Source organism: Tasmannia lanceolata, unplaced genomic scaffold (genome assembly GCF_043159265.1).
Source record: "Tasmannia lanceolata isolate RefF3 unplaced genomic scaffold, GAP_Taslan_0.1 ptg000004l, whole genome shotgun sequence".
In the NCBI taxonomy this organism is placed as follows: Eukaryota; Viridiplantae; Streptophyta; class Magnoliopsida; order Canellales; family Winteraceae; genus Tasmannia; species Tasmannia lanceolata.
The window spans coordinates 1067457-1080437 of record NW_027518681.1 but is presented as its reverse complement, the minus strand read 5'-3'; the positions used below and the strand labels follow the sequence as shown (position 1 = coordinate 1080437).

Here is a 12981-nt window from a genome sequence, read left to right as displayed (position 1 = left end):
ACTTGAGATTCTACTATCTCTGGCGGTGGGGGGCGCTCTCCTTGCCATGCTCTATCACATCATCATGACCACCTACATTAATCCATGATCATAGCCTTCTATTTTCTTGTAGTTCTCCCCTATCCTCTAATGGAGAACAAATAGATGTAAGATCATGAATTTTTCGTCGAATTCGCCCCGTGGTTTTTCCCTTTTTATTGGAGGGTTTTCCACTTAAATCTTTTCTGTTCTTTTGTATGATTGCTCTCTTGATTGTTTAATTATTTAATCCACACATATATTTGCTTCGTAATTTGAGTGGGTTTTCTTTGGCCAAAAACCCAACAGTTTACACCGTGTCGTCCATTTTACACTAAATATTCTATCTAATTCCTATTTTGTAGCTGCTGCACAGCTCCTTATTTACGTGGGAGCTGTAAATGTCTTAATCATATTTGTTGTGACGTTCATGAATGGTTTAGCTTATAATTGCTGTCCAATTATAACGAATCTCTCTTTAGCCCATTTCTCTTGTTGTATCGTGAGAGGAAAAAAAAGACAACATAGAGTATTTATAATGCATTGATTTGAGTGGGATGGTGGGCTCACTAATCGGTATAAAATGGTTAGCCCCACCAAAGGTAGAGATGGTGGACAGCCCCCAACCATACTATGCATGTGTGAGCCGACCCATACTATTTATTTATTTTTGGATGAAAATCATCCTAAAATGAACTATAAACTTGTGATACAGGCAACTATATGCTAAAGATAGAAAGCAATCAATCTCTAAGTAATTTATTACCTAGGTCTGTAAATCGATCACTATCCTATCCCTACTAACTAAATGTAAATCATATTACCATTTGTACTTGTCTTCCCAATTATAGATACACACAGGCTAACCCAATAGTTAAGGTAACATCCTACTAGAGAATTTATATGATGGGTGGCCGTGAAAACACGTGACGTCTAAAAAAAGTAGGTATGGCCCACTTTTTCTGATGATCCAAACCGTTCATCTGTTTGGGCACAACGTAAATAGGTTGTGCCTCAAAAATCACTTCCATAGGATGATCCTAACCCTCCAATCTGTAGAAGATTCCATAAATGATTTTTGGAAATCTCCATATTCAGATCAGCTCAGATCGGAGGGTTAGGATCATCCAATGGAAATGATTTCTGGGGCACAACACCTATTTGCGTTGTGCCCAAACAGAAGAACAGTTTGGATCATAAAAAAAAGTGGGCCGTACCTACTTTTTTAGACTTCATGTGTTTTCACGGCCACCCATCATATAAATTCTCCATCCTACTATAGATTTATGACATACAACGTCCAATTACTACAATTTATAACTAAATCGATCTCTTTCGCTAATCTTTTCATTTTGAAAGAAAATAATTTGGGATGAGTTCACCTAGCCAAAAAAACAAAATGAAAACCAAAAGTAGCTAATGGTGGACATTTCTCTAGAAAAAGAAAAAAACTAAAGATGACAGTAAGTAGTTAAACAATACCAAAAACTTAGCTCACTGCATTCTTTAGATTGAAACATAGTTTAGTTTATGAATGCTTATTAGTGGAAATTGTACTCATTCTTCATAAAGCTTCAAATTTACCCACTCTCGCTAGCTGATAAATAAAATGACAAAGGTTAGTTGGTAAATGAAATGACAAAGGTCCCATTGCGTCCATCACTGAGTACTGTGGAAAATCTACAATTTGAGGAACTCCCTTGGGCTACTTATAAAATTATGGGTTTAAATCTAAAGATATTAGAGTTTACAAATCTTAACAGTCGCATAGCACATGGGTATGTGTGAGTCTCAACGGGAATATGGTACCCGGATAAGATATCCCAGAATGAATTCAGCCCCATTTCCAATTCACTTTTCATGACATATGGTATCTTACAGACAAATTTAGAGACAACTTCACTTTGCATTTCAGGAAGTGGATGAATGGTATGAGATAGCGGGGACGTTGTTCAGACGGCAGCAAGTGACATCGAGAAATACATTCAATCGTAAGTGATTTTTGGCACCGAAAGTTCTACATTCCATGTCATATTAAAAAAATATCTCTAACTTGTAGCTGGGGATTAAGCGTTGAAGGTTTGTAGGATCCATCATTTGTTATCATTTATATTTATATATAGAGATTGTAATGGAATCAACCCATTACAAACGTTGGAGAATGCGTTTGATGAGTTATGGTGGGTGAGGCGTTTTGGAAGAAGAGTTGATGAAGGACGTTATGGAAGAAGAGGGTTTTGGAAGAGGGGTTGATTAAGGGCCTGTATTGATATCGATGGAGGAGATTAATGCTAGATGGAGACAACCAATGGTGTGGCAGATAGAGAGTCAGAGTTCTGCTGGAATTAATTAGTTATTTCTATAAGGGAAATGTTATCAGCACGACTGTATTTTTATTTTGATGGGCCACAGCCTAAATAGGTTGTGCTCCAAAAATTATTTCCATAGGTTCTAACATTCAAGTCGGAGGGTTAGGATCAACTTATGGAAATGATTTTTGGGGAACAACCTACTTAGGTTGTGGCCCATCTAACGGATGGTTTGGATCATCTTGTGGTGGTGGGCCATACCGTACTTTTAATAAAGTGAGGAGTGCCCTCATCAAAGAGAAAAAGAAACAAATCAAACCGGTTAATCTTCTTCTTCTTCTTCTTCTTCTTCTTCTTCTTTTCAGAAAAGGAAAAATCACACAACCATTAGAGCAAGAGAGAGAGATCGTTAAGGTTTCTGATGATATCTCAAGCATGAAAAATCGGAAACTGCAGAGATAAATTAGAACAAGAAAATAAAGAGAAAAAGAAACAAATCAAACCTGTTAATCTTCTTCTTCAAGAGAGAGAGAGAGATGGAGACACACAAATCGATCACTAGGGTTTCTGAGATTTTAGAACATGATTTTGTGGATGGGGAAGATGGGGTGAGCTAGGGTTTTGAGACTTGGAGTGTTATGAACCTAGATCGGTTTGTAACGTGATTGATCTTCTTAGAGGGAAGATCAGCCTCTTGATCCACTTCGAGGGAAGGATCAATCCTCCTTTGTGCAAAAGACACAATTTCTAAGATATTTTCTTCATTCATAAAATAGAAGATTACAACTTATTTATAACCCATAAATCCTATTCAACTTTCTTACTTGATAAGAATCCTACCCAAATCTACTTCCTAATTAAACAATAGCTTTCTATTCTAAGAGTGGCCAGTATGCTAAGAGTTATATCAAATCTCCATATCATACTAAATATAAACAAGTACTAAAAATATTGATAGCAGCCACATTAATATTAAAAACCAATTTAGATATTGCTAAATCCTAATTTATTCAACTCTAAGTGGGACCCATCTATCTAGTCACATATCACGGAGGAGTTAGGGTTTTTTTCGAAAATGAAAATATGTTCGAGAGATAGAATCTTGAAGATGAGGAGCTTGGGTTTTGAAACTTAGAGGAGCTAGGGTTTTGAGTCTTGATGAGCTAGGGTTTTTTTTTTTTTTTTTTCCGTAAATGAAGATGTGGTTCGAGAGATGAGAGATAGAGTCACGCGATGTTAGTTTCGGTCCAATTTAGATTTACAAATTTCTAGTTTCAATAGGAATTTATAAATCAATATCTTTACACTAACCTTGAAATTTTGGAATTACCTTGGCTCAAATCCAAATTCAGACAACAAAAGGCCTAGCCAAACGCCGGATTTGCATTTACAATTCCAAATTCAAATTCAAGGGAGATCCAAACGGGCCCTAATTTCAATTGAAATTTCTGAAAAATGGCTATATAATTAAAAAAATTGAGATTTTTTAATTGTGTACCCAAATTCGGCCGAAATTTCGATTTCGGTGAGGGTCGAAACTCGAAACACATACCCAAACCGAAATTTAAAACCATGCACGCAGGTAGCATGAATATGAAATCCATGACACATAGCCAAGGAAGTTTTAATTGGATCCATACATAATACAATCCATACCATCCATTCTAGACGATCACACTAGTAGTATGATCCCAACCATCCAATTGATAGATTTTGTAGAGGGATGGTCACTCACCCCTTCTTTCAGCCGTCCATTTGTAATCGTAATGGTCAGATTGTCCTAGCCCTAAATTCCTATCAATGGTCCCCACAGAACTCTATGGATCCCACCGGATGAACAGTCCAGATCAAATAAACCCGAGACTCGCATCGGATTAGAGTGTAGTGGGAAAAAACAAAACAAAAACAGCACCAAAGGTTTCTCATTTCAGATAAAGCCGAGGAGCTCCCTTCTCTTTCCTTATACCCACTCCCCAAACCCTAAAAACCCTCAAAACCCTAAAAATCCTCTTCTTCATTTCTCAGAAGAAGATGGATCTCCCTCTCCTCATTCTCCCTCCTTCACCTCCCTCTTCTCGATCTCTCCTTATCTCTCAATTCACTCCAAACCCATTCCGTACCCAAAAACCCCTATCTTTTCCCACCAGAAAACGCCATTATCGAGTCTCTCTCATCCGAAACTCTGTCGAAATGGTGGCATCAGAACCGAAAAATTCTACAAAACCTCCGATATTCAGTAGTAAAAAGCAGCTCTCAGGCGTTCAAACCCTAGTCGACGGAATGCCGCCTCCGGTTAGGTTAGCAACCTCGGTTGTTATTGTGGCTGGAACCCTTGCCGCCGGATTTGGATTAGGGTTTCGTTTTGGTGGGTCCCGCGCCATGGGATTGGGCGGGGCTGTGGCTCTCGGGGCCGCAGGAGGTGCCACGGTTTACGCTTTGAATTCTTGCGTTCCGGAGGTTGCAGCGGTGAATTTGCATAATTTCGTGGTGAGTTACGATGATCCAGGGGCGTTGAAGAAGGAGGATGTGGAAGGAATAGCAAAGAGGTGAGGGAACTTGATTTAAGTAAGCTAGGGTTTGTTTTTTATGAAGTTAGGGTTCTTAAGATGACTTGGTTTTATTAATATGACTTTAGTACTAAGCTTGATTTGGTGAGTGAGTTTTTTTAGTTTACTATGAAAAGTACTGGGTTTGTAGAACTAGAATCTATCTTTGTGTGAAATATCATTTTGTTCATTTGATTGCTGTATGAAATTCACTTGGTAATTGTTGATAGAATTGGGTTCAGGGTTTAATCATTCCCGGTTGGCAAGGTTTTAAATTTGGTTTCGGTGTTGGTTTAAGCCACCATTGAAATCGAAATGGTATGGTTGGAAGGAGATATGGAATGGTGGGGATGGGGATTTCTCTAATCTGGGGGCGCCTCAATGGTGTCCGCCTCCCCGTGATTTCCTTAAATTCAACTTTGATGGATCCAGTTTTGTAACCTGGGTCCCTCTGGGATTGGTGGCCTTCTTAGAGATGAAGAAGGGGTGACAATTTGGGCCTTCTCTGGGCTGATTGGCTGTGTCGACTCTAATGAGGCAGAAATTAGAGCAGCGATTTAGGGCCTTAGATATCTCAAGACGTTGGATTTATCAAAGGTTATTGTGGAAGGAGACTAGCTTAATTCTATTGGGTGGCTTAGGGGTATTGGGGTTTTTTTTGGGGATTGAAAATCAGGTGTCTTAAGGCATGTAGGGAATAATATGTTAGTTTCATCACGTATTCTGTTTTCCAGTTTATTTGGTAGATTTCAGTGACAAATGGATTTTAGTGTTTATTGATTGAATGTTACTTTGTTTCTCTATCTATTTCAAGTGCTTATTCTGAGAGGGCTTAAGGGGGCTTGTTTGGCATTTACTTTAATTTTCTTTTGTATCTGCCATGTCTATGCCAGGTATGAACCCTTTTCCACTGCTGTTACTTTATTGCTGATTATTTTTTCCCTGGTTTTTGGCGGGTTTAACCTTTCAGATATGGCGTGAGCAAACAAGACGAGGCCTTCAATGCAGAGCTTTGTGATTTGTATAGCCAGTAAGTTAAAAAAATTACTTTCTCAATTTTTTAAACTGTCAGTTCGAAACCATAATTTTTATATAGTGGTCTTTAACACTCTTGTTTGAGTTATCTCCTTGTTCATAAATTTTGGTGTCAATTACTTCAAAAGTTATCCCCATTGTCATTTCTTTGAATGGATATTATTCCTTTAGTACATGATGCAATTCCCTTTTTTGAATGACAATGAGAAAGCATCATGCAATTCTTAGTCTCAACTCTCAAGTAATGTCTAATTAGGCCGAGTTTCCTTTATCCCTTAGGAATATAACATGTATTGTTTTTGAGATTATTGTTATTATTATTTCAGCAATTTATAAACTGTAGTTTATAACAAATTCAAGTTAAACACAAGAACTTTAGTTTATAACAAATTCAAGTTAAACACAAAAAAGGATAACACTCCCACCAAAAGCACAATATTATGCAGAGACCTGACCTGCCAGTATTTGTTTTGACAAATACTTGAGCAATTGAAGTACTTTTGAACGTTAGTTAAATCTTACATTTTAAAATGTTACCATTCAAAAAATGTTACTGAGCAATTGAAGTACTTTTGAACCATTAGTTAAATCTTACATTCTAAAATGTTACCATTCAAAAAAAAAAAATGTTATACTTGGTACTCAACTACCGAAAATAAGATTTTTAATTGCTGGACACTCTACTGGTTCTTTTTTTTCTAACCATTGTTGTTTCATGAATTCAAGTTTGTTTTGACAAATAGCTGAGCAATTGAAGTACTTTTGAACCGTTAGTTAAATCTTAAATTCTAAAATGTTACCATTCAAAAAAAAAATGTTATACTTGGTACTCAACTCAACTCAACTCAACAAAGCCTTTGTCCCAAGCTAGTTGGGGTCGGCTAAATGAATCCTTTAGAAAAAAAATTCATGAAGAAGGTAAAAGGGATCTACCCGGCTCTAATCCTGGTTCTAGTTGGGTTCTTCTACGTGGATCATTTTCTTCCATTCTATCCTATCCAAGGTTATGTTCTCTGTTATGTTCCTAGCTATCAAGTCTTTCCTCATTGTTTCTACCCATGTTATTTTCGGTCTACCCCAACCTCTTTTTACTTCCTCAATTTGGCACGAGTCACCTCTTTTCACCGGAGCATCCAAAGGCGTACGTTGGATATGTCCAAACCATCTTAGCGGTGCTCTCTCATCTTCTCCTCGATTGGAGCCACCCCCACCTTTTTACGAATGTCTTAATTTTTAATTATATCTAACCTTGTGTGGCCGCACATCCATCTAAGCATTCACATCTCCGCTACACTCATCTTCTGCACATGCTGCTTTTTGGTGGCCCAACATTCTGAGCCGTACAGCATGGCTGGCCTCACAACTGTCTTATAAAACTTTCCCTTCAACTTGGTAGGGATTTTACGGTCGCACAGAACTCCTGAGGCAAGCTTCCACTTCAACCAACCTGCTCTTATTCTGTGGTTAACATCCTCTTCAATCTTTCTTTCCTTATGTAGAATTGAACCAAGATATCGAAATATATCCCTCTTAGGTACCTCCTGTCCACTCATATTTACTACGTCCTCGTCCCGCCTCCTTACATTACTAAAGTTGCATTCCATATATTCTGTCTTAGTCCTACTCAGTCTAAAACCTTTAGATTCCAAAGTAGTTCTCCATAACTCTAATTTAGCATTTACTCTTGCTTTAGTTTCGTCGATTAATACTATATCATCTGCAAATAGCATGCACCACGGCACCTCATCCTGGATACCCTCCGTAAGCTCATCCATAACTAGCGTAAAAAGATAAGGGTTTAGAGCTGATCCTTGGTGCAGTCCTATTGTAATTGGAAATTCACTAGACGTGCCATCCGTGGTTCTAACACTAGTTATTGCTCCATCGTACATATCCTTAATCACATCAACATATTTAGTAGGCATTTTTTTTCCTTTCAAGGACCCACCACATAACACTCCTGGGAATCCTATCATACTCTTTCTCCAAATCAATGAAAATCATATGAAGGTCCTTTTTATTTTCTCTAAATCTCTCCATTAACCTCATAATCAAGAAGATAGCTTCCATAGTTATCGTCCGGGCATAAAACAAAATTGATTCTTTGACACCTTAGTATTTTTTCTTAGTCTATGCTCAATTACCCTCTCCCAAAGCTTCATGGTGTGACTCATTAGCTTTATTCCCCGGTAATTGGTGCAACTCTGAATATCCCCCCTATTCTTATAAATAGGTACTATTGTACTTTTCCTCCACTCATCAGGCATCTTCTTAGTACTCAACTAGTGAAAATAAGATTATTAATTGTTGGACACTCTACTGGTTCCTTTTTTTCAAACCATTGTTGTTTCATGAATTCAGGTTTGTTTCATCTGTCCTCCCACCAGGAGGTGAAAGTCTCAAAGGCAATGAAGTAGAAACTATTATCAAGTTTAAAAATGCTCTTGGTATTGATGACCCAGATGCAGCCACTGTGCACATGGAGGTATCTTTGTGAAATGATTTCTGTGCCAACCTTCTCTAAGTTAATCATTGTCATTGAAGCAAGATATGTATATGCATTCTGTATTCTCTTATAGTCTTTTTCTCGTGGCACTGTTAGATTGGAAGGCGCATCTTCAGGCAAAGGCTGGAAACCGGAGATCGTGATGATGACATAGAGCAGCGCCGGGTAGGTTCTTGTAAATGTGATTCTGCTTTCACATCTTGTTGTGTTGTTATAGAAATTTTGGGTGCATTGGAAGAAAATAGCTAAGCGTGACCATTATTAGAGTCTTTCCAGTGCAGGCATTTCAGAAGCTGGTTTATGTTTCAACCCTTGTGTTTGGAGAAGCATCAACATTCTTATTGCCATGGAAGCGTGTTTTCAAGGTCACTGATTCTCAGGTATATAAGCAGTTATGAGATGCTTACCAAGTAATTATTTATGTGGCAGTTTATTTGCTCACTTGGACAGCAGCGATGCTGTTTGCTATGATAGAATTGTCTCGAAATAATTATGATCTGCATGCGTCTGCATGATTTTCCATGGGTTTTGAACCCCTTCCAGAGGCATTAATTAGAAATGTTCTCTTTGAAATTTGACTCATCATGATACGAGGCTCTGTTGTTTCTTTGTATTTGTTTTTTCTTCTTGGCTCATAGTGCGTCAAATACTCGGTGTGGGCAATGCCTTCATCTTGTTTAAATTTTGTTGAACGATTTCAAATTTTTTTTTTTTTTGTTGGTATATTGTTTTATCTTTCCATTCTTTTGTTTTCCAAATAAGGTTTGACGGACTCGTTTTTCTCTTACCCTTTTTTTTTATTCTTGTTTCATCTATTATTATTTTTTGATCGGTTTGTTTCATCTATTATTGTTTAGTCATAAGCACTCTTTTCTTTATAAAATTATATTTCGTGCATTTTGTGGTTTGAAATGTCTCGGATTGTTGAAATGTCTCGGATGCGTACTTTCAACTTCCGAGTTCAGCTTCAGAAAGCATGGTGGTTTCAATCTTAAATTCGATCCTATTGTTTCTCATAGTCAGTTGCCTAGCAACTTATAATTATTCCATTGACAGGTTGAGGTTGCAATCCGAGACAATGCCCAAAGGTTGTATGCGTTGAAGCTGAAGTTGATTGACAGAGGTGAACACACAAACTTTGTGGAGTTGGTTCTTTGCTACCTTAGAAATATTTTTCCTAATTTTCATTGAACTAATACAATTTATGCTTTTTTTTTATTGATTTTTATTAACTCTATGAATGTGATTTCATGAATTATGTTGGACTTTTTGTGCTTAATTGATGCACTTAAGGTGGGTGTCTTTTTAAATCATTTTGTTTACCCTCATAATTTTATTTTCTTTACTTCTCTTTAGTTAAAGAAAATTGTATAGCAGATAAACTAAAAAATTATGGTCTCTTGTAATAAGATGAACATGGTTTTCAATGTATGTTTCGATATGCATGTTGGTCATGATGGAGAAGGAAACATGCCAGTATCATTCATGCATGTCAGTGGAAATCCCGTAAAAATCATGGAAGTTTATGAAAGCTCATGCAAATGATGAAAATTTAAGATGGAAACCTAGGAAATGCTAGAATAAGCACAACTACACCCTTCGAAACCATCAGATAAGATGAAACATGTAGGACAAGATCGCCCAATCAAACATGCAATGAATAAAAATATGGTTGACAAATTCCCCGCCTCAAGGCAAGGGCACAATTATTGACGATGATCATCCTTCGGCTACGCAAGTGGTCCATCATGAGGATTTTGTAAATGCAATTTGACAAGAAAAGGCACAAACTCTATGGCGTAGATGTTCTCCATGCTTTGTTTGCCGACCGGGGGGAGGCGAAGTTGGCCTTAGACACTGGCAGAAAGAATGAATGAAGAAAACATCATGACATAGAACGAGGATGACGAAGGGAAGAAAGGGAAATGAGAGAAGGGAAATAGGAGGGAAGAGAGATACAAATAGTAGAAGAAACTTGCACATAATGTATTATTCCGAAAGCTACTTGTCCATTACATCAGGCCCTAGATATCCCCAGATATACACGCAATTGAACCGTACTAAATAAACTATGTTAGATGTTGTACGTGTGCCTAAGGGCATTTTGGTCTTTGTACGTAGTGCTTTTATATAAATACCTTGGTGAGGGGGGAACATAGCTCTGTAACTTAACTTTCCTCTCATTTTTCTGTCTTCTCTCCTTTCTCAACATGGTATCAGAGCCCTAGGGTTTTGATCCCCTAGGGACAACCATTGTTCCTCCTCCCTTCTTCCTTTTCCTCCTTGGTCCAAACCCTAACCATCCCAAAACCCTACCCTCATCCCAAATTCTCTCATGCCTCTGTACCTCCCATCAGACCCATCCCATCCTCCCTCGCACGCCCCAACAACGCCCAACCCCACTCTCATCAGAAACCCCCCCACGTGCACACACACACACACACACACACACACACACACACACCAAAAAAAACAAAAAAAAACCTAACTTGGATCTTCAAGCAACCCTAGTGTTCCTCTCTTAAATCTTTTATAAGACACTAGTGTTCCTTTCCTTCCCTTCACTCTCCACTATCATATGCTAAATACTCTCCGTTACTTTCTTCCTTCTCCACGGCTTCGATATTATCAAATTAGCCTTTAGTCCAACTTTGGCTTGTTGTCTTATGTCTACCTTCATTATGTCTCTTCTTCAGAGCCGCGGTATGCCGCTTGTGCCCTTCTGATGCCTTTTTCCTTGCTTTGTTTCCATCTCTATTCGTTGTTTTCATGCTCTTTATCTTGATATCAGTCGATTCTTATCAGTGGCACTATTGTCTCAGTCATCCCGCACTCCAAAAGCTTCAGCAATCATCTTTCATTCCTAGTCTTGTTTCTTCTTTCCAGTGCGAATCCTGTGAGCTTGGGAAGTGTGTCATTTCCATCCCGAGTTGGTAGTCGAGTCTCTACTCCTTTTGAGTTAGTGCATTCGAATGTATGGGGTCCCTCAAGGACCACGCCTCTATCTGGTATCGATATTTTGTCATTTTTGTGGATGATTTCTTCTGTGTGACTTGGTTATATCTATTTAAAGACCGATCTGAGGTCTTCCATGCTTTTCACACCTTTATGCTAAAATCACTAAACAATATAGTCGTAATCTTAAATGTTTGCGGACTGATAATGCTCGGGAGACTTCTCTGCCGACTTTCGCGATTTTTTATCCACCCATGGCATTGTTCATCATTCCTCTTGCGTCTACTCTCAGCAAATGGTGTCGCTGAGAGGAAACTATGATACTTGATATGGCCCGCACTCTTCTCTTTCAAGTACGGGTTCCTAAACTCTAGTGGAGCGATGCCATCCTTACATCTTGTTTCCTTGGTAATTGGTTCCCCTCTTCTGTTTTAGATGGTACCTCCCCTTTCTCAGTTTTACAAACTTAGGGGGATCCATTTCCCATCACACCACGGATCTTTGGTTGTGTTTGTTTTGTTCACAACCTCTCACCCAGCCTGGATAAGTTGGATCCTCGGGCGGAGAGATGCGTCTTTTTTGGGTACTCTCGCACCCAGAAGGGTTATTGCTTTTATAGCCCTCGTGTGAAGCGCTTATTTATTTTCGCTGATGTCACCTTCTTTGAGTCTGTCTCATTCTTTACTGCTCCCGCTGAGAGTAGTAACGTTGTGCCTGACTCTCTAGTTCCTCTCCCTCTTCCTGTTTTATTTGCTCATGTAGAGTCCCCTTCTACTACATTGCAGCTGCCTTCGGCTCCTCCTCGTCCTTCGGTTGCTCTGAAGGTCTATCAGCGGCATTCGGGGCCAGATGCCCACCACCCTATGCCCGAGGCAACGTCTTCTCAGCCGAAGATACCGGCTTTTCCATCTCAACTACGCCTTTTACCCTCTTCTGATGATCCTGTAGATTCTCCGATTGCATCACGGACTCGTTTCCGTACGACTGCACATCCTACTTCCTCGGTTATTTCTTATGATCATCTCACCCCTTTGCTTCGCAGTTTTGCCCCGTCATTGTCTCCTGTTTCTTTGCATAGGTTTGTGCCCGAAGCTCTGGCTCATCTCGGTTGGTGTGCTGCGATGGATCTTGAGATGTTCGCTCTTCAAGCCAATCATCCTTGGGATTTGGTCCCTCTACCTCAATGTGCTCAGCCAGTGGACTATCATTGGGTCTTTGCAATCAAATATCTGCCCGACGGGACAGTTGAGTGCCTTTGGCTTGGTTGCCAAAGGATATACACTGACATTCGAGGTTGACTACACAATGACATTCTCCCCAGTTTCTAAAATTCCATCCTTTGGAGTGTTGATCTTTCAGGATGATCTTTTTGTGGTTAGGCCTTTACATGAAAGCCACGGGACTCGGTGGGTGCGGAGATCTTCTCCTCTGGTGATCGATGGGAGGTTGGTAAGCGATCCGGAGAGATTCAGAGTTTGGAGGCATTGGAGCAGAAGTCCTTCTTTGGTTAACCGTAGTAGCTCCATCTCCTCCTCTATTTCTTACCATTTCAGCCTCAAACTCTTCCCTCTCCGATCCCGTCACTGAGGTTTCCGAAGTAGAGGTTTCTACG

At 39.2% G+C, this 12981-nt stretch overlaps 1 protein-coding gene across 1 annotated transcript in view; it reads left to right on the top strand.

Annotated features, from left to right (window-relative positions):
- The first annotated feature begins 4245 nt into the window (after positions 1–4245).
- The window catches only part of TIC110 (translocon at the inner envelope membrane of chloroplasts 110), a 32584-nt gene continuing 23848 nt past the window's right edge, over positions 4246–12981 (top strand). Inside the window, exons 1-6 of the mRNA XM_077377596.1 lie at positions 4246–4873; positions 5844–5903; positions 8270–8393; positions 8511–8579; positions 8696–8794; positions 9471–9537. Coding sequence (XP_077233711.1) covers positions 4359–4873; positions 5844–5903; positions 8270–8393; positions 8511–8579; positions 8696–8794; positions 9471–9537 — 934 coding nt within the window. The 5' untranslated portion in view covers positions 4246–4358. The remainder of the gene's footprint in view (positions 4874–5843; positions 5904–8269; positions 8394–8510; positions 8580–8695; positions 8795–9470; positions 9538–12981) is intronic.